Source organism: Manacus vitellinus, unplaced genomic scaffold, assembly GCF_001715985.3.
Source record: "Manacus vitellinus isolate BGI_N305 unplaced genomic scaffold, ASM171598v3 scaffold_8_pilon, whole genome shotgun sequence".
NCBI classification, from domain to species: Eukaryota; Metazoa; Chordata; class Aves; order Passeriformes; family Pipridae; genus Manacus; species Manacus vitellinus.
Window position 1 is genome coordinate 16,628,192 of NW_021940864.1, and position 27,950 is coordinate 16,656,141.

At 40.0% G+C, this 27,950-nt stretch overlaps 1 protein-coding gene across 2 annotated transcripts in view; it reads left to right on the forward strand.

The window, feature by feature from the left end:
- Nucleotides 1-27,950, forward strand: part of LRFN2 (leucine rich repeat and fibronectin type III domain containing 2) — a 158,294-nt gene that overhangs the window by 102,954 nt on the left and 27,390 nt on the right. For both annotated transcript variants that reach the window (XM_018085041.2, XM_008932799.3), the window contains one exon: nucleotides 14,645-16,037. In XM_018085041.2, the coding sequence (XP_017940530.1) occupies nucleotides 14,665-16,037 (1,373 nt within the window). In that variant the 5' untranslated portion in view covers nucleotides 14,645-14,664. The remainder of the gene's footprint in view (nucleotides 1-14,644; nucleotides 16,038-27,950) is intronic.

Here is a 27,950-nt window from a genome sequence, read left to right on the forward strand (position 1 = left end):
GTAGACAGTGCAAGGGCAGAAGCTGTTTTACCTCTGCACTGAGATCAAGAATACCCTTCAGATAAGTAACATAAAAATATGCAACCCATCTACACCACAGAATATTTGAGTTTGGAAGACACTTTGGGAGATCATTAAGTCCACCTGCCTGCTCAAAGCAGGGTCAGGTAAGACAGGTTGGCCAGGGCCATGTTCAGTCAGGATTTGAACATATCCTAGGATGGAGACTCCTTTACTTCTCCAGGAAATCCATTTTGGTGTTTCACTGCCCTCATGGTAAAAAAAAGTATTTTCTTTTGTTTAAGTGATATTTACTGTATTTCAATTTGTGCCTATTTCCTCTTGTCCTGTCACTGGAAACAACTGAGAAGACTCTGGTTCCATCTTATTTATTCCCTCTCAGTAGGTATTTGTACACATTGATAAGATTCCCCCTAAACCTTTTCAAGGCTGAACAGTCCCAGCTATCTCAGTCTCTATAGAAGAGTGCCTCCAGCCCCTTATTCATCTTTATGGCCCTTCTCTGAACTTTCTCCCATATACCCATATGTCTTTTGCCCTGAGGAGGCCAAGATTAGACCCAGCAATTAAGAAGTGTCTCATCAGTGCTGAGTACAGGAGAAGGAAAGCCTCCCTCAACTTGCTGGCAACACTTTGCCTGAAGGCTGTTGCTGTTCTTTGCCACAAAGGCATATTTCAGATGCACATTCAACTGAGTGTCCACCAGGATTCCCAGGTCCTTTTATGCAAAGCTATTTCCCAGATGGTTGACTGTTCATTGGCACAGCTGGGGCTTTAGGTTGTTGCACCTGCAGAGTCTTGGAAAAGATCCATTTGATCTCTTTCTCATAATTTCTGATGCTGTCTAGTCTGCTGTCCTTCCCCTGCAGCTCCATCACTTGGTGACGGCAGGCCCTTCAGCAGCATACACCTGTGGGCAAAGAGCTCATTTAGCCCCAGTCCCACCATGAGGTCTGAGGCACCTCTGCAGTCCCAGATGTGCAGAGCTGCATTGTCCTTCGGAACATTGGTCTGAAGGGAGGTCTCTGATGTACTTGGAATAGTTGCTGCAATGGGTTCTGGAGAGTGTTCCCTGCTGTGTGTCACCACCATTGCAGAGCCCCCAGAAGCATTTCTGGTCTTGCTCTGTGCATTAACTGCTGTGTCTGCTGCCTGCTTCTGCTCTGTGCTTGTGGTACACACCAGCATAAATGTGGCTTGCAGCTGAATTAACTACATGGATGCTGATGGGTATTTAACACTTCCTATTGTACTGCCTCTTTTCTAGGTCCCAATATGTCATCACCAAAGTGTTATTAAACCCTTATATTGAACATTATGTTTTGAGTTTCCGTACTGTATCCTGGGCAACACAATTTTTCTCTTTGGTTATTGAGGAAAATAAAGCATAGAGGGGGATAGCAGCTGAACAGACATTACAGACTAAATTATCAGGAAAGGAGATCAAGCATCCTAACCCTTAGCTCAGTGTCTGCATTACATTTCACTTTTATTTGCTGTGGATTAGTAACTGTTTGCTGTTACCAAGGAAATGGGAGACTCCTTGGCATCTAACACCCACAGCACACCCTTGCTATTGATAAATAGGAAAGGGATCATGAGTATACTACAGTGCATGTCAGAGATGCAAGGAAAAGCAAGCTATGGAAAAGAGATAAAGGAAACAAGATTGTCTGAATGAAATCAAGAAATACCTTCAGAGGGGGTTACATTGTTGTGATTGTTTAGGGTTTTCCAGCCAACTCAGACATTTGATGCTTTTTTGGCAAAGAATGTCACTCACTGCTATCCTGGCAATGGCACCTTGCAGAGGGTCTGTCACAGATGCTGTATTTACCATCCCTATTTTTACTGTCAGCAGGCACCACTGAGTTCCTCTGTACTAGAACTGAGATGTCCTTGTAACACAGCTCCCAGTCACATGATGATGCACATTGACAGGAGGTCTTTTTACCATGTTTGGTGCTTTTTTCTAGTAGTCTGTGACTCAGATGTCTGTGTCTTGAAATCCTTCCTCACATTTTATAAAACTACCAGGTTATAAAAAAGAAGACATCAAAATTTAGTGCAGAAAAAGGAGGGGACAGATCAGTCTCCAGAATTCAGACATACAGAACATCCTCCAGGAGTCAACAGGCAAGAGGCAGCACAAGTGGGAAAATGCCAAGCAGGAAGTAGTTCCTACAGGATGGAAACTTCCCTCCCATTTTCATTTTGAGTCATTACAAGGATATGTATATGTTTGCAGAACTTACTGTGAGCAAACTCAGAAGTGGGAAAATGAGTTGGGTGTGTATTCAGCAGATAAGTTTCATCAGGAAACCAGGTTAGGTTGGAGTGTTATAAAATATTTCTTAATCTGAACAGTGTTACTCTTTGATTTGCTTGGTGGCAGTAGTAGATGTGCTTCTTGAGTCATTTCAACATATGTGGGAAAATCACTGAGACCTGTGATAATCAAAGAGTTATTTTTTATTTATTTATGGATTATGATTATGTTATTATTTTAATCTCTTCTTTTATATGAAGATCCATCTCCTGAGAAGAATTTCTGTGTTCTCACACCACATGGTTGTAAATATACAGGTAGCATAAGGGAGGGGAGAGTATTTTTCTCCTATATTTAAACTGAAAAATGCACCTGATGCAAAAAAAGTCTTCCATCAATATGAAAGGCAGCATCTTGAGATGATCATGGGAAGTAATGAAGGACTGTCAGGATCACTCTGGATTTCAGCAGCTCTCACATTAACAGGCCAGCACCTCACTCTAGGAGGCCAGCATCTTTTGTCTCACAGTAACAGGTATGCCATTCCAGTTTGAGCCTCCTGCCTTGGGGAATGAACACTGTGGTCCTGAAACAGCTCTGGTTTTATCCAGAGGCTCAGTTTCCTTGACACTTCTCAGTCAGGTCAAGTGTAACATTTGTGCTGATCTTATTCAGGCTGGTAGCTTTTGGCAGCAGGCAAGGATAACGTGTTCATGCTGGTCTACTTAGATGTGACATCATCCTTGGGTAGAACTGGACAAAGTGGATTGAGGCATTCTGTAGATCCTGTCAAGCACAGAGCTGTATTTAATTAGCTCAGTCTAATTCAGAGAGACCTTTGCCACACCTCATGCTTGCTCAACACATGCAGCTCAGTGGCACAGTGCCTTTAGTGTGTTATTGTTGCTGAGCTCTGCATCCTTATCTAGGGTCTCCACTAATTGCAGATCCTGTGAAACAATCAACAGTAACAATCACCATGGACATTTTTCCCACTTTTCTTGGCTGAAATATTGCAGTTTTCCTATCCTGGGGAAAAAAACCTTGTGTTTCAGTTTTCCAAAACATTTTTTGCTGCAAATAGGAAGCTTGTACTCCTCTGTTGATGAACACAGATGTTTGTTTACTAATATAGGGGAGTTTTTACTGTATATCAGACTGGTATTTTATAAACAGAGCTAGCTTTTACCCATTCTGGGTTCCATTAAGACAGTGTGTTTTGTTTCATAGTTGTTCTACAGGACTCTTGTTCTTTCTTTACAGCACAGATTTGACTTTCCACCTCAAAGCTTGAACCATCTTTCTAATTATTTCCTAAATGGTGGAAGATAGCCAGAGAATTTAATCAGGGAAAGTCCAATAGTGTTGGTTGTTGTTTTTATAACAGGTCAAGAAAATAAATATAAATATATAGACCTCTAGGTTGTGTTGCAATTTACTGAAAAATGCAATCTATTCTTCGAGAATGCTTATCAATAGTGAAACAAGTGCATATGCTGTAGTATGGGAATACCTCTAATTATTTTGCCTTGGTTTTGTGTTAATGCATCTAGACTTAAGGGCAGAGAAGAATGTGTTGTATCTATTACAAATAAATCAGTGCAATTAACTGCTGATATATGCAAACTGACCTTAAGTGCTAATACATGGGTGCTTCTAATATCAGAAATCTAGCTTAGAACAGGCAGTAAAGGGATCTGGCCCTAGATCAATGGAGGAAATGTCTTGAACAAATTGGGACCAGAGAGGTCAGTCTTCTGAAAAACATAATTAAATTGGGCCTGAACTGGAAGCCTCACACATCAAAGAACTGCAGTGATAAAATGATTAGAGGATGAAGGAGCGGGGGTGGAGTGCAGCAGAAAGCTCAAAAGAAACAGCAAAGAGTGTATGAGACAGCAGCTTTAGAGATGGTATTTGAAAACCAGGAAGTGTTTAGAGGCAAAGCAAAGGAAAACTAGTCAAAGACAGATTAAGTAAAAAAGCCAAAAATGTGTGAAACAAGTATCAGGATATGTTGGTACACACTGGAAGGCAAAGAGTATGTAAGGAAATGAGGAACAATAAAGCATGCAGAAAGACAGTATTAGGAATGCAACAAGAAAATCCTTGGGTAATGGAGCCTGTTGTTTGCAATATAAATTTAAATGCAGCATATAGCAGCTGGCTGCTCTTATCTGATAAGACTGTCATTCTCTACATAGTTGGTGAGCAGAAACTGTGAAGTGAAGCAGAATATATATTTGAAATATTCAGGTCTTATATATTTTGTTTTATCGCATGTTTTCCCTTCATTTTAATTTTAAGAGACTTGTTCTTTTTTTGCTGACTTAGTGCCAGTAAAGATGCTATATGGAGAGCCCTGGGGATTGATGACTTTTGTTTCCTCATAAATATACACAGCAAGCGTAGCAGAAGATCAGCTTTCCTCATCTTGCCTTCCACTCACCTTCCTCTACTCTAACCTGGAAGACTTTCCATCTTTCCTGGAGCAAGATCTCTGCAGAGAAGACCGAGGTTGATGAGAAGCTCACATTGAGCTTGCAGCTCATAAAGCCAACCATATCCTGGGCTACATCAAAAGCAGTGTGGTGAGCAGGTTGAAGAAGGTGGTTTTCCTCCTCTACTCTGCTCTTGTGAGACCCCACCTGGGATACTGCTTACAAATCTGGTGCCCCCAATGTAAGAAGGATGTGGAACTGTTGGAGCAAGTCCAGGGGAGGGCCACAAAGTTGATAAGAGGACTAGAGCACCTCCTCTATAAAGACAGGCTGAGAGAGTTGGGTTTGTTCAGCCTGGAGCAAAGAAGGTTGCGTGGAGACCTCATAGCAGCCTTCCAGTATCTGAAGAGGGCCAATGGGGAAGCTAGAGAGGGATTCTTTGTCGGGAAATGTTGTGATAGAACAAGGGGGAATGGCTTCAAACTGAAAAACAATAGGTTTAGATTGGATGTGAGGAAGAAGTTCTTTACTATGATGCACTGGAACAGGTTGCCCAGAGAAGCTGTAGATGTCCCAACTCTGGTAGTGTTCAAGGCCGGGTTGGATGGGGGTTTGAGCAACCTGGTCTAGTAGAAGGTGTCCCTGCTCATGGCAGGAAGCTTGCAACCAGATGATCTTTAAGGTCCCCTTCAACCCAAAGCATTCTATGATTCTGTCAAATAGTACATTCATGGAATCATAGAATGGTTTAGTTGGAAAAGACCTTTAAGATCGCTGAGTTCAACCATTAACCCAGCGCTTCTGTCTCTCCCTAAGTGACACATCTACGTGTCTTTTAAATACCTCCAGGGATGGTGATTTAACCAATTCCCTGGGCAGTGTGTTCCAGTGCTTGACAAACCTCTTCGTGAAGAAATTTTTCTTATATCCAATCTAAACCTCATCTGTTGCTACTTGAGCCCATTCCTTCTTGTTCTACTGCTTGATACTTGAGAGACGAGACCAACTCCCACCTCAACCTCCTTTCAGGTAGTTGTAGAGAGCAATAAGGTTCCCTGAGACTCCTTTTCTCCAGGCTAAACAACCCTATCTTCCTCAGCTGCTCCTCATAAGATTTGTGCCCCGGACTCTTCACCAGTTGTGTTGCCCTTTGGAAAGGGCAAAACCCTTCAGCCTCATTAGCATGACTGAAATGTCATGATACACTTGTACTGTTGTTCTTTATAAAGTAGTAAACTAGGGGTGCTTTTTGTTTACTTTCCATTTGCTTTCCTGGTGCCATTTCCTTGTGTACTCATTTGTACTAATCAAGGTTCCTTCAGAGTCAGGAAATTTAGAAATGTACTCCACTATATATGAACTTGCTACTGGTGAAAGGTGAGACTGAGCTACTGTTAAGCCTTTGAAAAAGAAGAATGTGAGATGTCAGGAAAGCGGGAGACATATCTTTCAGGGGCTTCTGTGCTGCAGATGCTCGGGGCAGCGAATGGGGCACAGGGGATAGAGTCGCTTCAGCCATGAACAGACATCTACTGCATCCGACTTCTGTTGACTATCAGTCTTGGGAAGATAAAAAACAAATTACTGAGTTAGGGAAAAGGCTGTACAAGCTGTCTCTTATCTGTGATCTTCCTTCCTGTGCCATGACAACAGACTTACCCATAAACTGTTTTTACATACACGCACAGTCTCCAGATATGTTGCAAACAACTGATTGGTAGAAGTCAATACTTATCTTACAGAGGAGAAAGAGAAGTTAAGTGAAACTCATCCAAGACTGCATACATAATAAGACAGTGCTAAGGTAATCCAGGAGCTAATGTTCACATTAAGGCCAGATTTCCTCCCCAGAGACGCAAGCACCACAGTCTCTCCTTTCAATGTAATTACGCAAACGCTGTCCATGACATCAGATTTGTATTAAAAAATTGTACAATAACATGCCTTATGCACGGGAACATCACTGTGCAAAGAGAAAGTAAGAGAGTTGTGAGAGTTGTGTTTTCAATGAGGGACTTGGTGAATAATCTTGGGCAAAATGTTTGAGGCAGATTATGGCTCTTCTTACTCACATATAAAAGTGAGGTAGAAGTTGCCCCTTTTAAGGTGCTTTGAGAGCCTGGTATGAAAGAACAGATACTGCCACCAAAAGTCCATACATTCTTTCTTTTTCCCATCCAGTGACACAACAGGTTGGAAATAGGTAACTATATAATCAGATGCAACGAAGTCTACAACTTTGAGAAGCTGCTGTTCACATGGTAGAAGTAATGGGTATGTTAAGACTTCCAGAGAAACTGTGAATTGTACTCCTGTGTGTGAATCAAAAGTGAGAGTTACTAGAAAAAGAAATTTTTAGACACATCTAGTCCCATCCAAACTAAGTGAAAAGTGAGAAACTACAGTAAAAGGTTTACCAGGTTGATGAAAGAGCTTAGAGACTGTGGTGGCCATGTGTTGTGTCATGCAATCGCACAGCAGAGTTTTTATATTTCTTTCTCAGAACTCTGCTGATTTCTTACTGAATCATGAGCTAACCACAATGACAAACCATATTGGGATTGTATTCCCTGTAAGAGGGGACCTCTACTACCAAATGCCCCTGCTAACATCCTTAGGAGTCGTAATTTGGGACATTTGGGAAAAGTGTGGATTTTTTTTTTTTTTTGTGGGCTTCAAATTTGCCTTGTGTGTGTTTCAAAGGATCTTGAAATCTTTGCATGTCACTTTATGTGCCAAATTAAGTATATGAGAAAAATCAGAAAAAGATCTTTTGGTATGTATGCCTTGGTTTTCCTACCAGTGCCTCTTTGCATGTGGGTTGTATATGAAGGGAAAACTGCAGTCAGCATTTGAAACAAATAATAATTCCTAAGGAATATGGACAGAGTGTGTCTCTAGGGCTAAGTGGTCAATTGAAAAAAAAAAAAAAGAAGTAACAAACCCTGATAAAGAAGAGAATCCCTATTTTAATTATCTTTTTTTCCTTTGATGTAGAAGGAAATAAGAATATATGAAGATTTTTATAAGAATTAAACTAAGCTAGGGATAAAGAGTTACCTGAGGATTTTCTGTTACGGCTCAGAGCCAAGAGAGGTTTGGATTCAGATCATGAGAATAGGCCTTCAGTTGTATTTCCAGAAAGCAATAGGATCTGTTGATGGACATTTATGTTTCACGCCATAGGCAATATCTCTGAGAGAGCTGCTGCTTAGTACCTTTGCAGCTTCTCTATGAATTCTCAAAATGAGTAAGAGACAGAATAACTGGTAACTTCTCTACTGTACTGATAAAGCAAAATATAGGACTGCTGTAAAGAACCAGATAAATAAATGAACTGGATGGCTAAAAATAGTAAAGGGCTCAGCTTAGCTGACTCATGATTTTGCAGATAAAATCTGATGAAGATTGGCACACAGCATTAAAACAGGAAACAAAGATAAATGTTGATGACTGTTAAATGAACAAACAAAAATGAATGGACCTTCAGATGGTTTGGGGGAGACAAAAAAGTCAGCCCAAGCCATTTATATTTAGTGCTGTTGAAAATGGTGTTCTGCATTTCCCGTGTCCTTGTCATTGGGAAATCACCATCTTCAGATGTGACTACAATGAAAAGTTCTAGGAAACAGACCAGATAGATCTGTTGCTGATGCAACACACCCTCCACGCCTGGGAGGACAGGTTATTTCTTTCACTGGTTGGGAGCTACCAGGTAACTGCTCAGATGATTTGGGGCTTCTTACCCCCCACCAGTGTGTCATCAGCTGGGTCAGGCCATTCAGGGACAGTGTCTTCTTGCCCCTGAAGAAAAGAGCCATTACATGGAGCTGAAATAAATACAGTACACATGCATACATCAAGTAGTGTTAGCTAAATGTGTCTGTTTACCAAACAACTAAAACATCTACCCAAAACCTGGGTTTTCTAAATGGCCTCTTCCTCTTCAGTTTGTTTTTGTATGCTTAAAAGTAACTGGCTGCACATGTAAATTTTGTGAATTATCAATAACCAGATTTTTGTCCCAACAGATCAGGCACCTAAAGACTGTGCTTTCTAGTCAATGAAGTTAGAATAATGTGAGTACAGCTATTTTCACAGGTAAAATCACACCAGTCAACAGAAGTCTGGCTATGATTACAAGGTTATAAGGTATCATTCACAAGTTATGGGTAGAGCTCGATATTTTTTTTCTATTTTACCAGTAGTTTTACACACTGATAAGTATCAGTTCCTGTTGACAAAACCTGTTTGTGAGATGGTTCAGATTTCATGAGACCACTTTAGGAAAGGTATTAAATGAAGCATTCAAAATACTTGTTTCTAATGTTTCTGAGATGTAACATTTTCATTTGGAAATGATGCGTTTCATGTAGGTACTTAGCTATAGTACCACAATATTTAATGAATGAGTAAATCAAGCTTGCCTACTGGATTCATTCTACAGGGCCATATTAATTTAGTTACTACCAGCACAGCAATTAAAAATTGAACCATAAGCTTTAAGATAGATACAAGTGAAACTGACCTTGGCATTGAAGGTAAACATTGTTCTAAAATAAAAATTTCCATCTTCTGCAGCACAAGAAATTTAGGCTAATTGCTAAGTGTATTTTTAGGCCCATGTTTCTTTTGCTCTGTTCTCTGTCTGTGCATGGAGGCTTTACAGTTCAGGCTTCAAGTGGCCAGATCAGATAAGGGCTAGTGATTAGTTATATAGTGGCACCTATACCCTTTGGGTGGAAACTAGAAGAAAGTCTGACTTCCAAAGGATGTCTGTCCCTGTCTGGCCTAGTCCTGAACTGTGTTATGACTGCAGAATGAGTTTACTGCTTATTAGACACTGTACAGCTCAGAGCATCTTAATAGCAGAGTGGACTGCCTCTTGTCTAAAAAGGCTGAACTCGAGTTAAAGTCTTTTCAGTAGCCAGGATATTAATAATGTCTGTCTTCCATGTGGATACTTTGATGCCCAACAAGAGGATGTATAATTTCCTTTGCAGAAGTCTAATAAAGCTAATGAAGACTCTTTTCTCTGCTTTCATGAAACTTACTATATTCTATATTCTTGAAAAGTGTGACTAGTAAATATTTCTGAGGCTTCTGCACTTCAGACTTGATCTGAAGTGATGAAAATGTCCCAAATGTATTGTGGGTAAGTGCCAGACAAGCAGATGCTTGGAACTACACAGAATGTGTTCACTAAGTTTTATTTTCTCACAAAATGAATCTCAGAAGCTTGACTAATTTTGGACATTTTTTCACACTGAATGGCTTATGATGGTGTCTTCATTTCAGCAAAGAGCTAGTAAAAGTCATGTGTGATCTAACAGGCCTACACCTGGTTTCTTCTGGACTTAACATATCTTGCTGCATTTCCTAGGACCTAGGATGTAAGCACGTTCTAGGATATTAGTGCTCTAGGGAAACTAAAGCCACTAGACAGACATATTGTCCAGCAGCCAGGGGTCCACATCTTTGCCAGAGAAGCTACAAATATATTATTTTTCTTCTGGGTCAAAACCACTGTGAAAATGAAAATCTTCACGTACACACATCTGCCTCTACAGTCTAACTCTTCCTAAATACTACCAATCTAGGACTACTTCCAGGGTAGTCAAGCTCTGCATCTGGGGGTTAGGTTTCCTGTTCACATAAGTTCACTTAAGACAGAGATAAGAGTACATTAAGAATGAGGAAAAGAGCAGCTCCCAGAAAAGAAAATTCAGTTCCTCCACAGCACCTAAAAAAAAATGAAGAAAGGTATATTAGCTCACCTGTACAGTCCCTGGAAACTGTGTCCCAGGGTACTTGAAGACAGTAGAATCAGAGCCACTACCCATCCACCCCTCCTTTTTTTTTTCAGTCTCTTTTTTTCCCAGCCTGCATGGTGCAGCATATTTTTCTGACGGTTACCTTGTACTTGGTGCTGTGGTAGGCAAAGGTTACTAGAATTTATATGAAAAGTTCAATGAATATAGAATTTAAAAATGCCTTGGAGACATTGCTGAAATGAGATGCCAAATCCCAGAATTTGTATCTTTATGAGGAAAATTTGAATACAAAACACCAAGGTTTATGGCTCTTGCACATATTAATTCATACCAATCCTTGTTCTAAGAGGACTAAAGGGGCTATTTTTCATCTTGGGCTGAGACAGGAACTCTTCCAGATTCACTGACTTGCTGTGAGAAGTATACTTTATCAGGCTGATAGATACCTTTAAAATGTAAATCAGAATGGTGAGCTTATCACAAGACTGCCATTAGCAGCCTATAAAATTCTTGATGTTGCAGGTCACAAGACATTTTGGGAACAAGGTGAGAAAACTGGTCAGCAAAAACAGACCCTTAACTTGACACTTTATAATATGTCTTAAATCAAAATTACCAGAACTGAAAAAAAAAAATATTACACATCCACCCCCTTGACAGCTAGCAATTACCTTGATTTTGTGGGAGGGTTTAGATTTTAAAAGATATTATTATAATTGTGCAGACTCAAGAAATGTAGTATTCCCTGGAATCACCCCTGAAAATGTTCAAGGCCAGGTTGGATGGGGCTCTCAGCTGCCTGGTCTAGTGAAAGGTGATCCTGCCCATGGGAGGGAGGTTGAAACTAATTGATCTTTAAGGTCCCTTCCAACCCAAACCATTTTACGATTCTATTATTCTCTGAATTCTTACCTCATCTTCTGCCCAAGTGCTTTGTCTTTCCAGAGAGAAAAAGGAAAACTATTTGTTCTATGGAACCCCCCAATGTTCTCCTTAAGGAGCTCTGTGCAATTTTTTGTCTCCAATGTCCTACAAGTAGTCCTTTGGGTTCATACCTTTTTTGTTGTGTTGTAAACTATTCACTTCAGGTTTACATTTCAGAAACACTCAAGGCTCAGAAGCTTGAAATAATGATGCTAGCAAAAGATCACAAAGGATAGACATTTCCTCTGCAAACAAACAATATTCACATTAATACTTTCAAATGTATTCAATTACTGGAATGACAGTGGCCATGATATTTCCATCCCTGTAAGGCTTTTACTGATTTTTCCTCTTGCTGGTAAAAGCACATGCTGCACTCTATGTCTTTTTCATGCACACGTGCAAGCACACACGGGCAGATGATGTGCTTTCAAGCCATTCGCAGATGGTTTCCCCATCAGGGTTTACTTTGCCTTTTAGGCCTCCTGCTTCACATCCTCCTCTCAGTGCTTCAGTCCCTGTTTTATGTAATTAACTTCTGTTCTGCCCCTCATTTTTTTTTCTTTTCATAAATGCATTTCACTCTGATGCTCAGAATCTACTGTCTCCCCAAAGCACTGTGATATTTAACAGCATCCAGAAAAAACGTGGTTAGAGAACTGAGACACTTAAAGGAGACACTGCTGTAGTAAGTGTGCATTCACATTTTTGAATAGATATTCAGAGGGTGGGAATGCAGATGAGGGAGAAGCTATGAAAGGGCTTATTACTAATTAACTGTATCTATTTCTCTCCCTTTTAAACTTCTTTTTGTTTATCATTTCAGCTGGTAGGGTAATACACTAAATTAAAGCTGCAGAACACAATTATAATTAAGATTGAAAAAGCCAATTGCCTGTTAGCAAACTACCAATTGATAATAATGTATGGCTTATTTATAGTTCATTGCTAAGTATTCCACAGATTTGCATCAATAATGCATTTGCTAATCTCCAAACATTTTGTTCAGTAGCCTTTTATTTACTATTGAAGGTACAATTACTCTTCTTAAGCCATCCTTTCTAAAAGGATGCCCAACAAGAGGTGGGCTTTCATCTTGTTTGCAAAGTTCAGCAAACATATGCTGTAGTCATTTCCTCCCCTATGAAATACTAATAATGTTATATAGTTACTATCATCACATCATGCAGAAAACCTTGCCGTAAAAATCATACTGTACATTGTTCAGTACTCATAGCATCTTTCATTTCTACAGCTGTTTTTTCTGACTCATCTCATGTATTCTAGAGAGGAGATACCAAACCATCTTACCCAGCGGAGGGATTGGGAACCTTTGGTCAGAGTCCCAAACACTGGGCCCCAGTTTTCATTCCTTTCACAAGAAAGTAGAGCAAGACCTGTTTAAAGAGTTTTTTAAAAATTACTCGTGATAGATTTTGTTTTGTATTTGGTGTGTATTACTGGGAGTTTAATAACTTTTATATATTCTTTTAATTATTATAAAAAGTCTGCATAACTGTCATTTCAGATGTGTGATGGAATGTAAATAATTGTGATGCAACTTTTTTGGGAAGTGTGTTTTTTGTGACAGATGAGTTTGAGTGGCCTTGTAGTACTAATTATTGGAGTTATCCCATCATATGTGTGGCAGTTACAGAACTAGCTTAGGCACTAGTGACTTTCTGGTATACACTGACTAGGCGTTACAGGGGCAATCAATTAACACAAGGGTGTCTTATCTCTCATTGTGCCATGATGTCTCTTGAAACACAAGTGCAAAAAAACTCCTAAACCTATGAGCACTGCATGATTGAGAAGGGATATGCCATATACCAAAGACCAAGGATAGTAATGCAAGTTTATGTGGTGGATGTAGGTTAAGGAGAGACAAAATGGCTATGTTGAATACTACAAGCTGAATTACGCCTGTAGCTACTGCCACAGGTGAGAGTCTTGGAGACTAGAGCATATCATCTTATCAAAAAAACCTGAGGAATCCTTTACAAAAATATAGCTCTTTGTCTCCCTGCTGCTTTACTCAGAAGGAGAATGAGGGTTAGAAATGAATGATCTACCCATTCCTCAGCCCTTCTTGATAGCACGGTCTGTGAAAGGGAGAGACAGAAAGAAAGCAAGTTTACCCATGTCCTGCACATGTGGAAGAATATCAGCAAACTTGTGTAAGTAGATATTCCCAAACCCGAAGCAGGGCTGCGACTTTTCCCAGTCACAACTGGCCCTGTGAGCCAGCCTGTAAATACATTTAGTTTATTCTTCAAAGACAGATACCTTACAGTTCAAGCTGGAAAAGCGTGTGAGAGCTGAAAAAAAAGGGAAATAGTGGTGCAAAGATGAATGGGCAGGATGCAAGGAAGGGCCATGGAGGCAGGCAAGAGCTTCGCTGTCACTATGACAAGAGGAATTGCAGTCTGAGAGCACAAAGTTGTCAAAAATCTTGCCAGGAGACTAATGTAGCACAGATTTCCCCTGGATGCATTCTCTTAGGAGCTGGATGTGGTCATCCTTTCCATAGGTTGGCTGAGCACAGGTGAATCCAGGTGACAATCGTGCAAGTAATTTCTTCTTCCTGTACTGTCTATCATTAATTTTGTTATGGGTGGGTAAGTGACTTGCCCCAGAACTGGCCAGATAATTACATTGTCATTATTAACCACATTACTGACAGGGAAAAAATGCAGTTATTTTTATCCATAAAATCAGCTGCTTCAACCCTAAGACTAATTCCTCATTATTTTGCAGCAGTAAGTAATTGTTATACATAATATTTCTAGCTCCTACCCTCAAAGAAGCAGACAGTACTCCAAATGAAATCTTTCAGGATTTTTAGTAAGCCATGCAATCTGATGATGGGATTTGTTCACTACTAGCCACTCAATAAAAATTATAATACTGTAACTAGAAAATAGGCAGTCATGAGACCCTGTTACAAGGCATAAGGACTAGCAATTCCTATCCTGTTTAGATTTGGAATCAAACTCACCTCTTTTTTCTTTAGAAAAAAATACTTTACCTGGAGAAACATGCTTCTATAACATTTATCCTTCACATCCTGAAGTCCTGATGCCTTTAGGTGTGACTCCTGAGAGGAGGCACTGCAAAGTCTTGATGGAGGTAGATGTTAGGTAAAACATAAGAGTAAACTTATTTATATCATAACTGCTGATATTCCTTGTATCTCTATTCATTTCTTTCAGGTACTGCTGCGTGATTTACAATGGAAAAATTGTTCTGCAGCATCCTGGTGTTTGGAATGGCTGTCACAGTCAATGCTTGTCCCAAATATTGTGTCTGTCAGAACCTGTCTGAGTCACTGGGGACTTTATGTCCCTCCAAGGGTCTCCTTTTTGTGCCGCTGGACATAGATCGAAGGACTGTTGAACTCCGTCTTGGGGGCAACTTTATTATTAATATCAGCCGACAAGATTTTGCCAATATGTCTGGACTTGTTGACCTTACTTTGTCCAGAAACACCATCAGTTACATACAGCCCTACTCTTTCACCGACTTGGAGAGCCTTCGGTCTTTACATCTGGACAGCAACAGACTACCTGACATTGGAGAGGATATTTTGAGAGGTTTAATTAACCTTCAGCATTTGATTTTAAACAACAACCAGCTAAGCAGCATTTCTGATGAAGCCTTTGAGGATTTTTTGCTGACATTGGAAGACTTAGACCTTTCCTACAATAACCTCCGAAGCATTCCCTGGGAATCTATAAGAAAGATGATAAACTTGCACCAGCTCAGTTTAGATCACAACCTGATAGATTATATAACAGAGGGGACATTTGCAGATCTTCAGAAACTGGCCCGATTGGATCTAACATCCAACAGACTGCAGAAGCTTCCCCCTGACCCTATATTTGCCAGATCTCAAGTAATTCCATTAGCCGTTACCCCATTTTCTCCACCTTTGTCTCTCAGCTTTGGGGGCAATCCACTGCATTGCAACTGTGAGTTACTGTGGTTAAGGCGACTTGACAGAGATGATGATATGGAAACTTGTGCTTCTCCTCCAGGTCTAAAGGGAAGGTACTTCTGGTACGTACGGGAAGAAGAATTTGTTTGTGAGCCTCCTCTTATCACACAACATACTCACAAGCTGCTGGTTTTAGAAGGGCAAACTGCTACGCTGAAATGCAAAGCCATTGGGGATCCCACTCCCATCATTCACTGGGTAGCCCCTGATGACCGTCTGATCGGAAACTCTTCGAGGACGGCTGTCTATGACAATGGCACCTTAGATATACTCATCACCACCTCCAAGGATTATGGAACTTTCACATGCATAGCAGCCAATGCTGCTGGAGAGTCCACTGCAACAATTGAACTCTCAATTGTTCAGCTTCCCCATCTCAGCAATGGCACAGGCCGATCAGCTCCCCCGAAATCCAGGCTCTCCGACATCACCAGCTCCACCAAGTCAAATCGTGGGGAAACAAAAGGCCCACCAGAAAGGGCTGTCCTGGTGTCAGATGTGACCACTACCTCAGCTTTGGTCAAGTGGACAGTGAGCAAGTCGGCCCCTCGGGTAAAAATGTATCAGCTGCAGTATAACTGCTCGGATGATGAAGTCCTGATCTACAGGTAAATGCAGTTGTTTGGTCCTCTGATGATGACAAGGGGGCAGAAATCAGCATATAGATTCTTTTACTGCTAGGTCACTGATTTCACTTTGAAGTGAGATAGCACTGTCACCAGTAGCATTAGTAGTGTCTGACAAATTTAAATTCTATCTGTCAGTTTGCCTGTTGTCTGTTCATCGCTTTTCTGCCAAAGTAATACATTACAAATTTCTGTAGTATTCATTGTCTAACAACAGCTGTTTTCAGTGAAATTTCCAATTAAGGAAAAAATAGTACTGCAGTTAGTAGACTCCTTACTAGGCATAACAAAGAAAGGAATACTTGAAGACTAGAAGTCAGAAATTTCCCTTTCCACCTCCTGTAGGTGGGATTGAAACACACTACTGAGAGAGGAAGCAATGTGGGAGGAAGTTTATGCTGTCTACCCATAACACAGACTCTAATTACTCTGTGATTTAAGATCTGGGGTTGTTAACAAGAGATTTTTCACCTGTATAAAAAGACCTCATTTTTTAATTCACTAAGAACTGTTTTACACAATTGTAATGGCTGACAACTTTGTATTAATGTTTTATACAATATTAAATGCAAGAAGAGATAATTTCAGATGCAAGCCCTAAATGTTCCTTATGTTCCTCCAGTTCTACAACCCCTCTGACTTTTAATGATGTAAAGCAAGAATTGCTCTTGCAGTGAAGCAACAATAAATTTTAGAGATTAAAAATGTGTAGGAACAGTACAGGAAAACAGCATTACTGTTTTTTCCTTCTATATTATAGGAATGATTGACATAGTATCTTCATGCTAGTGATGAATCCCTAGAAACCACCTTTTCCTTTCTTTTAATTGCAAAGGAAGGACTATCAGATACATTGAACTGAAGTCTCTCTTTGGCTGTATGTGAGCTACCAGCAGAAGTCATAATCTCATGGAAAAGTAGAACCAAACACATAAAGCATCCTGAAGCACTGAAGAAAAATTTGATTTGGTAGAGGAATAATGGGTTTTAGGGTTTGACTCTAATTTGAGTATAAACTGAGGCCAAAACACAGTCAAAGCCATTGACTTCCTCTGTAGGCTTGCTGTTATTACCCACTGGCTACTCTGTCCTTCTCCTACTGCCTATCGAGGAGAGCTGAGGCACACATCAAGTCACCGTACCCAGCCTCCAGATCCCAAAACAGGCCTTGTTATTTTCTTCTTTACCATAGCATAATTTTCTTCACCATGAGGAAATATAATTTTACTGCCTCAAAATAAGAGGTAGTAAATGTTCATATGTCATTTTTCCCTCACCCTTCTCTTACAATGAAATCTAATTTTAAAGTTTCTTCATAGCTGAATGTCTGTGCAGTACTTTTATCTGAATCACTTGTAGAACAGAAAGAATAAGATAATTTATTTAGCTACTCCGTACTCATTCATTGTCAAAATTAAGAATCCTGACCATCAAGTCCAAAGAACAATTTTTTAAAAGAATATTTATTAAAAATACTAAAATAATCTGAGGAAATTCAGTTCTGTCTACTTCCATTCCTCAGTTATAAAAATATGCTGAAATAATCAAAACAATTAACAAGTGGACATTATTTGCTTTGCTCTGGCTACAGAGCAAAGTGGAACAGCGGAATAGTGGAACTTGTGTGTTAGCTTTGGGACTTGCAACTATATGGCGTTAAGTAGAATGAAAGGATAAGATAAAACTAGATAATGATAGAGAATTATAATTAGAATGAAAGAAAACATGCCAGTTCCATTTTTTTCCCAAGGCAATGCTTTTGGCAAAAACTCACCAGTGTTTAACATCTGTAAGGCTGAAAAGTACTCTGAAGGATGTTTATAGTCATATGTTTGTTGTATAGCGAATTTGGCCCAGCGTACAGGAATATCCCTGCAACCAGAAAGAGAAGCTTGCAGGAGTTGTCAGGTGTTGGAAGTGGTTGCATGTGTCCATTATCTGAGGAGCAGGATGGCCAGGTAAAAAAACAAACAATGGAGAAGGGAAGACATGCTGTCTAGTAGTTGAGTGGATGAGAACTTGGTGTCATGGACAGAAATGACAGAAAGATGCTATCTTGCCAACCTGGTCTAGAGGAACAAGTGGCTGTCAAAGTGTCAGACAACTCTAAATTTTTATCCCATCTCCAATGCTTCCTCTCAGTGAGGATTTGGCCCTTTGTTGCTTTACATGTTTGTGGCTCAGTTTTTCAGAAGCAGCGAGGAAAGTGCTATTTCTGTAAATCTCCCATCAGGCCTTTTTGATGATTCATTGATGATGCATAACTCTTTTCATTCACAGCTCTCAAAAGCACTTCACCAAAGAAAACAAATTTTATTTCTCTACATTTTACACAGGGAAAAATGAAGCATAGAAAGATGAAGTGATTGTCCAGCATCTGAGAGTTAATCAATGGTACTCATAATATCAAAACCAGTTCTTATGACTTCCAGTCAGGGAATCACTCAGTCCCTTAGAGTTAATTAACTAAATCTGTTTTGCTTTAAGTGGTCGGATGCATATCACTGCAATGAGCGTGTAGAAAAACCTAAGGGAAAAGGATTTCTACAGTGCTCTGCTCTATAAAATGCTGTGTATGTGCTAAATGGGACGTGACACTGCTTAGCTGCTAAAATGATGAGCACTTAATATATGCTAAGATAGTCAGTATATCAGGACTGAGACACATTGTCTATGCTCAGCTTGAAGGAATCCTGCTAGTAAGAAACATATGCACAAGAGAAAGAAATTTGCTGCATTCTCTGATAAGAATTTTTCATGAACAATGTACACATACTGAAAGAATGAAAGCAGAAGTTCTCCCCTACCCATTGATGTGAGCCCCATCTCTCCTGATCATTACCCAAGACACCAGTGCGATTCCCCTTTCTGTCCTAACTGTGGTCTTCCACCAGAGCTGCAGATGGTGCAAAGGGGACAATGGCTCCATGAGAATTCAAGGTTTGGGAGATAGTGGCAAGTGTTCTCTGTTGGGCATCCTGCTCACACGGAGCTGAAATTGTACCAGAATCTGAAGTTTGGCTTTGGATATACCAGTGCCATTAGAATGACAATTAGCAGGAGGAGCATTTTTTATCTGCTTCCCCATCTGACCTTCACTTGTATTTGCTATCTCAGGGCCTTTGCTGAAGCTAGTAGCCTGTTTTGATGACTTTCAATGCATTTAGAATGCATGTTTCTGATACTGATCTAATGAGTACTTCCTGGATCAAAACTCTGTTCCTCACGGTTTCCCAGAGAGTGAAGGAGAAGCTAGAGGAAGAGAGTCATAGCTTGTGCGCGTCCCAGAGGCAGCTTCGTCAATGTCAAACTGCAAAGACAACAGCTGCCCTAACATGGACACCAAATCAATAGCCTGAGGCTGCCCAGAGGTGACATGCTGTGTTATCTTTACCACATCATTGGGAGAAGGGAACATTCTCTATTTAGTGGAGCATGCACTTAGCTCTTAGTGGTATCTCAGAACTTCTTTTGTGCCTTGACCTCTGCTTCTATTGAAAAAGATCCTGCAACAGGGTCCTGTGTAGGAGATGTGTGTCCCACACAGGCAAACACCATCACTTTACTGATCTGTGTGTGCTCCCAGTGGATTCTTTCCTTCTCTCTGGCTAGTCCTTGCACTGTTTTTTCTAATCCTACTGTCAAGATAATATTGTTTCACCTGGAACAGAACTAGGATTACTCTCTTTCTAGGAAGAGTGAGAGGAAAGCTTGTTATGTTTTCTGTATGGGTTTTTTTGTTATGTTTTTTGTTTGGTTGGTTGGTTTTGGTTTTTTTCGGGGGGTTGTTTTGGGGTTTTTTTGGGGTTTTTTTGGGTTTTTTTTGTTTTGTTTTGTTTTAATTTGCATTCTTTCTCCTTTCTGATTTTTGTTGCTTATTGATTCTAAATTTCCTTTTCTCTTCACTCTCCTTAATTGTCATGTTCATTTTCATGGTATTCAAACCCAGATGGAGAAAATGGAAATTGTTGGTCATGTTACAAAACCTCCTCATGTGCAGAAGGTGTCTGTAACAGTCTAATAAAGCTACGATGATCCCAGCTATGGGGACAAAGGCTGGAATGATTTGTTGAACACGCAAGTGCTATTTAAGGGTCTCAGGGGCTTCCATGTTAGTGAGGAGGCAGGGTTATTCCAAACAGGGGATTCCACAATCTATTAACATTTCCAGTAACGAGGTGACATAAGAAGAAAAATGGATTTACATTTCTCAGATCTAGTTTTTACATTTGGGGGAAAAAGGATTTGATATTTCCAGTAAGCAAGATTATACTGGGGAAGGGTGGTCAGCTTTTCCCAAAATAAGGATTTACACAGGGAGGGAGAAAACAATGAGATATCTGAAAGCATCATGCAAAGTCTCTCTACTTCCTGCTGTGGGAGATCAGGACAATCCACATGAAATGAGTGTCAATGGTCTTGTCTGGTCTTTTAGATGATGGTTTTTTTCCCCAGCCTCTGTGGCCCAAGGTTTCCTGTTTAATCCTAGCAGTTCCTTTTCTGTTGGTATCTGAATTTCAGACTGCAACAGGTATCCTCTGTTCATATACACGGGTTAGGAGGGCACAGCCTTTTAGAGTGGATATTAACAGTTCTCTGAGAACTGCAAGTAATTTTTTTAAACTACTGTCCCATAATAAGGTCCCTTGGCCAGCACATGTAGCCATGGCTCATAATTCTCTGACCAACAAACCAGATCTACATGGGCACTGATAAGATGTGTCCACAAGTGTTGAGGGATGTGGTTTAACATCAGTGAGAGGCCATTTACTTTGAACAATAATGGCATTTGGAAAAGATATCTGAGACTGGAGGCAATCAAATATAATTCCTATCTTCAAACCAGGCAAGAAGGAGGACCCAGGGAACTATAGGCCTGTCAGCCTCACCTCCAGCACCTGGAAAGGTGATGGAGAAACTAATCCTGGGAACATTTAGAGAAACATGTTGGATAAGAAGATAGATGATTGGGAATCATCAGCATGGATTCACAAACTCACGCTTGACAAACCTGATAACCTTTTCTGATGAAAAAACTAGGTAGGTGGACAAGACAAGAGATTACCTTGATTTCAGTAAGGCTTCCAAAGCTGTCTCATAATAAATATCCTTGTAGAGAAGCTGATGAAGTATGGGCTGGATGAGCAGTGAGGCAGAGTTAAAACAAGCCAAATGGCTGAGCCAGGAGGGTTGTGATCAGTGGCATGAATTCCAGCTGGGGACAGTAACCAGCAGTATACCCCAAGAGTCAGTAATGGTCCACAACCCATTTAACATCCAATTCTATTTAATATCTTCAATAATGACCAGTATGATGGTATCAGAATGTACCCTCCGCAATTTTTCTGGTGACACAAAACAGTGAGGAGTGGCTGATAGACCAGTGTCATGCTGACATCCAGAGGGATCTTGACAGGTTGGAGAAATGAACAGGTCTGAGAAGAACACTATGATACTCAGTAAAAAAAAAAAATTCAAAGTCCTACCCCTGAAGAGGAATAATCTCATGCATTGGATATGCAGGGCCCACCTGGCTAGAAAGTAGCTTTGCAGGAAAGAACCTGGGGGTCCTGGTGGACATAAGGTTGAGCATGAGCCAGAAATGGGCCTTTGCCATAGAGAAGGCTAATGATATCCTGGTCTCCATTAGGAGTAGTGTTGCCAAAAGTTTGAGTAAGGGGATTCTTTTGCTCTACCCAGCACCGGTGAGACCACACCTGAAGTACTGTGTCCAGTTCTGGGCTGCCCAGTACAAGAGAGACACAAGTATACTGTAGAGAGTCCACCAAAGAGCCACCAAGATGTTTAAGGAACTGGAGCGCCTCACATTTGAGGAAAGGCTGAGGCTCATCAGCCTGAAGAAGAGAAAGCTCAGGGGGGAACTTATCAATGTGTACAAATATCTGAAGGGAAGGAGTGAGAAGGTAGTCAGGCTTTTTTAGCAGTGCCCAGTGCCAGGGACACCATCTGAAAGTGCATATCTGAGCATAAGGAAATTTTTTTACTGTGAGGGCAACTGACCACTGCTACAGGTGTGTCATAGAGATGGTAGAGTCTTCATCCTCAAAAGCCATCTGAACATGGTCCTGGGCAACTGGGTCTAGGCGAATCGATTGAAGCAAGGGAGTTGAATGAGATGACCTCCGGCAGTTCTTTATAACCTCAACCATTCTGTGATTCCATAATCCTGAATGCCGCTCAGGTGAGCACTTCATTTGACACTGTGAGTTAATCAATGAAGAAAAAATATTTTTAACTGTTCTTCTAGAAAAGTACAATACAATTTGCAAAGGTCAGAGCCAGGTGAATTTAGGTATGCTTAGACAGCTATGTGGGTTTTAATGCTTTCTTTCATCTTTTCTGCAATATCAACCACCCCTAAACACACACCGGTGACAAAAAATGTGTACTGTACTCATCACTTTTAGCCAAGACCAGAAGTTTGTTACAAATTACACAACTGAAAATCATTTCTTTTTTGAAGGAAAAGTATGAAGAAAGAGCAACCAATGTTCAACAGGGAAAGGGATGGAAGAAGACCAAGGTTTTCAAGGCAACGTCTGTGTTGGGGTTAAAAGAGCAAACACTAGTCTATCATAGAAATCTCTACCTGTTCTTCTCAGTCTGGACTCTCAAAAGTGCTTTAGATGTGTTAGAGCATCAGACTTATGATCAGTGCAACTTAGGCACTGGTATGTTTAATTCATTTTGAATAAGGGATTGAACTGAAACATAAAAGTTTAGAAAACAATATCTTTGGGCCTCAGTTTCCCACCTGTAACCTGGGTTACAGCATTGCTTTGCTTCATAGGGATAAACACATTAGAAAATATTATGGAACCAGGCCCACATAACTAAATAGGGAGACTAGCTTTGAAGTTTTTGTGTGGTCTGCAGCAACAGGGATAGTCATGAATGATTAAGACGGAACGTTACATAACTGCAACATTTGAATTCAACTAAGGCATCTGGGGAGAGAGATTGTGGGGTTTTATGTGTAGAGCACCCTATATGATGTGGGACCAAATCTCAGTTTTGGCCGTTGGGCATTGATGAAATACATACATTCACTACTTTTTCAAAAGCGAATAAATCTGCAAGTGTTTTGTAGAACTTCCCAGGTCATCCTGAGCCTTCTGGCTGTGTTTTGAATTAAAGCAATGATGTAGCCTTTTAAAAATGTGCATCTGAAGTGTAACACTCTCATTAGATTTATGAGAGATTTAGGTCTGCTTTATTCTGTGGTATTGTGTACTAAGAGTGATAAAAACAGCTGAACAAATTAAGAATTACTATCGCACTATAGTCTCCCTAGCTTATAAATTCAGCACTAGGAAAAACCAGTATTTTATATGTTTCTGAAAGCTTATTTTTTCCATATATATTTTATGTAGCAGGCAGTCTAAGCATTAAAATATGAATAAATGGCTCCACACCTCCAGTTTATTTAAACAATGGTGCCGTGGATTTGATTACTTAAACAATATAATAATGATTTACATTTACACAGCTCCTTTTACTGCAAGTGCTTTACAGACTGGCTGAACAGAGATCCCTGCTATCCTGTCACTTCTCAGTTAAATATTGGCTTCAGTTTAGCAATCAGGTGATTGTGCAGCTCCATTTCATGAGGAAAAAATAACTTCGGCATTTGCACTTATTGGTACTTTAACCTAGGTAGGAAGTAATTAACTGAGTTTGAATTTCCCACAGCATGGTGGTATAAATATACTCATGCACTCATCTAGTCAGCTGCATGTCAATAAGAAAGTGCTTTATGACTAAGGTGCTGAAAATTTCAGTAATATCTACATCGTGTAAAGATGTTCTCTCAAATAGCAGTACCACACTGAACACCAGGTCATGCATCAGAGAGGATGCCACTGTCTAGTGCTTCTTGCTAGGAAAGCCTACTGTGTGATCTTCCAGCTAAAGACTGAAAACAGATTGCTGTTAGGGCAAATTGTCTCAATAGCCCGATGCTGTAGCAAAGTGTGTTATGTTATTTTGTCTCTGAGGAAAGTTAGAAATACACAGAACAGGTAACTTTAGAAAAGACATTTATTCCGAAGGACCCAAACATCCACCTTTACTCATGATTTGGAAAAATGAAGGCTTGCAGATAAATGCCTGATTCTTCTATCCAGTTTTTTTCCCTTCCACCCGTCTCTAACCTCACTAGGCAATGACTTTCCTCCACGGCTCATAGCTGGTGCAAAAACCCCTCCTCAGCCTCAATGTGTGAGCTGAGCTATTTCAGTTGCATTGTATGTAGGATACAAACTTTGGTCAAAGCATCTGTAGAGTTAAAGACTAAAAACAACCACTGGGAGGAAAGACATCACATGAAGACATTAATTATCATGTATTAATCTTTTGTATTTAGTGGGTAGAGAGAGTCACTGTATAAAAATAAAACATGAAGTCACAATCCCAAAGAGAAGCAAAATTTATATGAACAGAGAAGAGAAAAGTTTGATGTGGACACTTGGTACCTCAGGTCATTTGGAATGGTTTGCAGCAGTCATGTGCATTGACTTCTAGAGGACTCTCAGCAAGTGCAAGCTTGCTGAAAGTCATCAGACATAATGAGGAAGCTGCTTCACAGAAGCACACATTCTGGGACTGTGAGGGTTTTTGTGTCTGTTGAAAAAATTTTCATCTATCTTTTTTTTTATTTTGTTTCTTTTTCCAGGAGAAGTACAAGGATGGGGTTTTTTAGGATTGCTTATTGCTTTTTTGCTTGTGCTTGTTTTTTTTTTCCTTCTACCCCTTGCAGTATGAGAAATCTTTAAAAAATAAGAAAGAAAATCTACTGAAAATGAGAAAAATAATATGTATTACCAGATAATGAAGTGGAAAATAGAAATATAAAATATGAAATAAATATTTAAAAAATTATATATTCAAGAAAAGTAGATGTACATCTTAGTAATGTCCCTACAGTCATCCTAGATTGTTGTGACCAACTATCATCCACTTGCTGCTTGAACAGAAACTGAATCCATTGGTCAGAGCAAGTCCAGATCATGAGAAGGAGAGGCAGACCATGCAGATGCTACCCAGACCATTATTTTCTTGCTTGATCACTGACACAGGAAGGCAAAATACTAAATGACCATTTAACCCTACAGAAGATATGTCCCTTGAGAATGCAAGATGTATGTGAGGGCTTGTGAGAAGGTGCTTGTGTTACTGCCAACCACACTGCAGTGCCCCAGCAGAGCAGAGAAGGGCCGGAGAGCACCTTCTGCCAGCTTGGAGGCATTCTCATTTTCATCAAAGTTTAGCTACTGTCAAATAGCATTTATTGAGGTATGTGGAGGGTTTGTATGCTGCAGTTCTACCCCCAAGCTCAGCCTCAGGAGCTGATTACAAAGGCAAAGAGCCCGATTCTCATCTCAGCCCCTGTTGTGCTGTTGGAAAGTAACTCCACCACAGCCTTTCATAAGCTGGAAAGGAAACCAGAATCAATTTAGACAATGCTCTAAGGCATATGGTCTGATTATCAGGACTTTCTTGTGCAGGGCAAAGAACTGGACTTTGATGATCTATATGGGTGCCTTCCAACTCAGACTATTCTCTGATTTTCTCATTCTGTGATTCAGCATAAGACAGCAGTATTCCTGTTTTACCTCTGCTACCAATTATTAATTCAGCTCATTAAAGGCTCAGCATTTTCACCTGGGGGGAAGATGAGCTAATGCTTGCCCGTAACATCAGCCACATCCCCTCTCTCAGATGCTCTGAACCTAATTGTCAATATCTGTCCCCACCTGCCATTGAAATAAAAAGTTACAATCTGATGCCAATATGAACTATTGAAGTAAGTTTTGATTAAGCTTCAGGTGAGCCAACAATATGATCTCTAAATAAAAAGTTTTAACATATTCAAAGCTTTAACATGTTATTTGTATATGTAATGCACATTTAACCACCCAAGATGGTCCACTTGATCTCTGAGTTTTCACTTCATGTGGTGCCTATAGCAGGTTCCCAATACCGCTTGTCTCTCTAGTGCTGATCCATTGAGTTCCAGGTGGTGTCAGAGATCCACTCTCATCTATTCCTCGTTTTGAGTCACTTCTACTGACATCTGGGTACTTTTAGGAGGAATTCAAAAGTATCAGTGACCACAGAGCATGAGAACTCCTCCTAGTCTTTCTAAATCTGTACCTGAGAACTTCCTGCCTTCCCTCACTCCACCCTTCATTTCAACTGGGACACCAGCAATTCAGACTACTAAGAAATCTCCTTCAAGTGTGGTGATCCAATAGTAGAAGTAATGGCTGAAAGCTAACTGCTTGAAATAGAGGATGATTTATTTTTATCTTCAGGTGTTTTGCAATAGAGTTATAAATAAAAAAGCTTAAAACCATATCGTGTTCTAAAACACTGCATTGCTAGAATTTGCCTCGCCAGTTTGAGATCATTCTGCTTAACTTAGTTCCCACATACTCACGCGCAGGTTCCAGGCTGTGGGTAGGTGAAAGAGGGTGCCTTGACAGCTCCTGCCTCCCCAGCTTTCTGATGCCATACCCCATACAGCTCCCATCTGAAGTCATGGGAAAGCCTTTGTGCCCCTTTTAAAGCTGATGTTCTAGATTCTTGGTAGGAGGGTCTTGGAGAATGGCACCTGCTTCTCCTGCAGCAGGTTCCTGTTACTCCTTGTCTTTCCAGTGACGACCATTTGAGTTCTGACTGTGAACATTATTGTAAAGGTTGTGCAAAAAATTATGTTTATTTGGTTATGTAGGACTATTTTATCTATCATATATATAAGATAGGAGAAGGAGGATAGCAGAGCAAAAAAAGAAGTAAAAATTACAAACACAGGCAGAACTTAGTGCCTTATTTCACTGGCATAACTGAAGACTCATTTATCTAATTGCTTGCTTTGAATTTCCTGTTATACCCTTTCTCTTTCATACCAGGCTTTTTGCTTGAATGCTCAGGCTGTTTTCAAAAGAAAATGTCCTTTTTTTATACAATGGTTGATCTGGTTAACTCTAACACATAATAGCAATGATACAGTTTGCTTTCCTAAAGACATGACTCAAAAATATAGAACTGGAAGAGACAGACCACTGAAAAAATAATTAAGAAAAAAAAAGAAGACTACACCAGACTAAATAAATTATATTATGAAGCCCTCATTAGCTTTAGCCCTTAAAAGTATGGTTATTTTTTGGATTTGTCTATAAAAGGTAGATTTTCTGAGCAAAATATATGCATTTGGAGTGAGTAAAAGTCTCTTTTCAGGTCATGCAGTACAAGGTGAATGCAACACTTGTTTCTCATTTAAACCTATTTTGGGGCTTTAATTGGGATGTTGAGGGGAGTAGTATTTGTGTTAATACTTTGGTTAGGGAAGGATGAAAGAAGGGGATTCAGACAAGCTGAGGAACTTAAAACTTGAGGCAGAAATCAGGTTCATGCTCTGTGTAATTTTTTGAGTGCTTTACTTGTAGGTTTTCAATGAAGGTTTGTAGTACAAGGAAGTCATTTATCCTCTATTTGTTCTTAAAGGGCACAGGAGAAATGTAACTCAAATTTTCAGTCATAAAGAAGGAAAATGGGAGGTGATAGATGTCTTTGAAAACGTATTTTTGGTTATTTCATTGTTATACTACCCTTTTCCCCCAAATGTGTCTTGTTTTACAGTCTAATATGAGCACAGTACAGACACATACTCAGTAATCCATAATAATCTGTACTAAGGCCAAGGAAAATGGTAATCTAGTCCTAACTGAGGATATCAAGCTAGTACTTTAATCTAAAGAAACCTTGAAACTACAATGACATTGAGAATTGTATATGTTTAAAATTAAAAGTTCTGATTTTCATAGAAGGGAAAAGCAGTCCAGCCAGTCTGCAGGCTGGCCTGCCCTATTG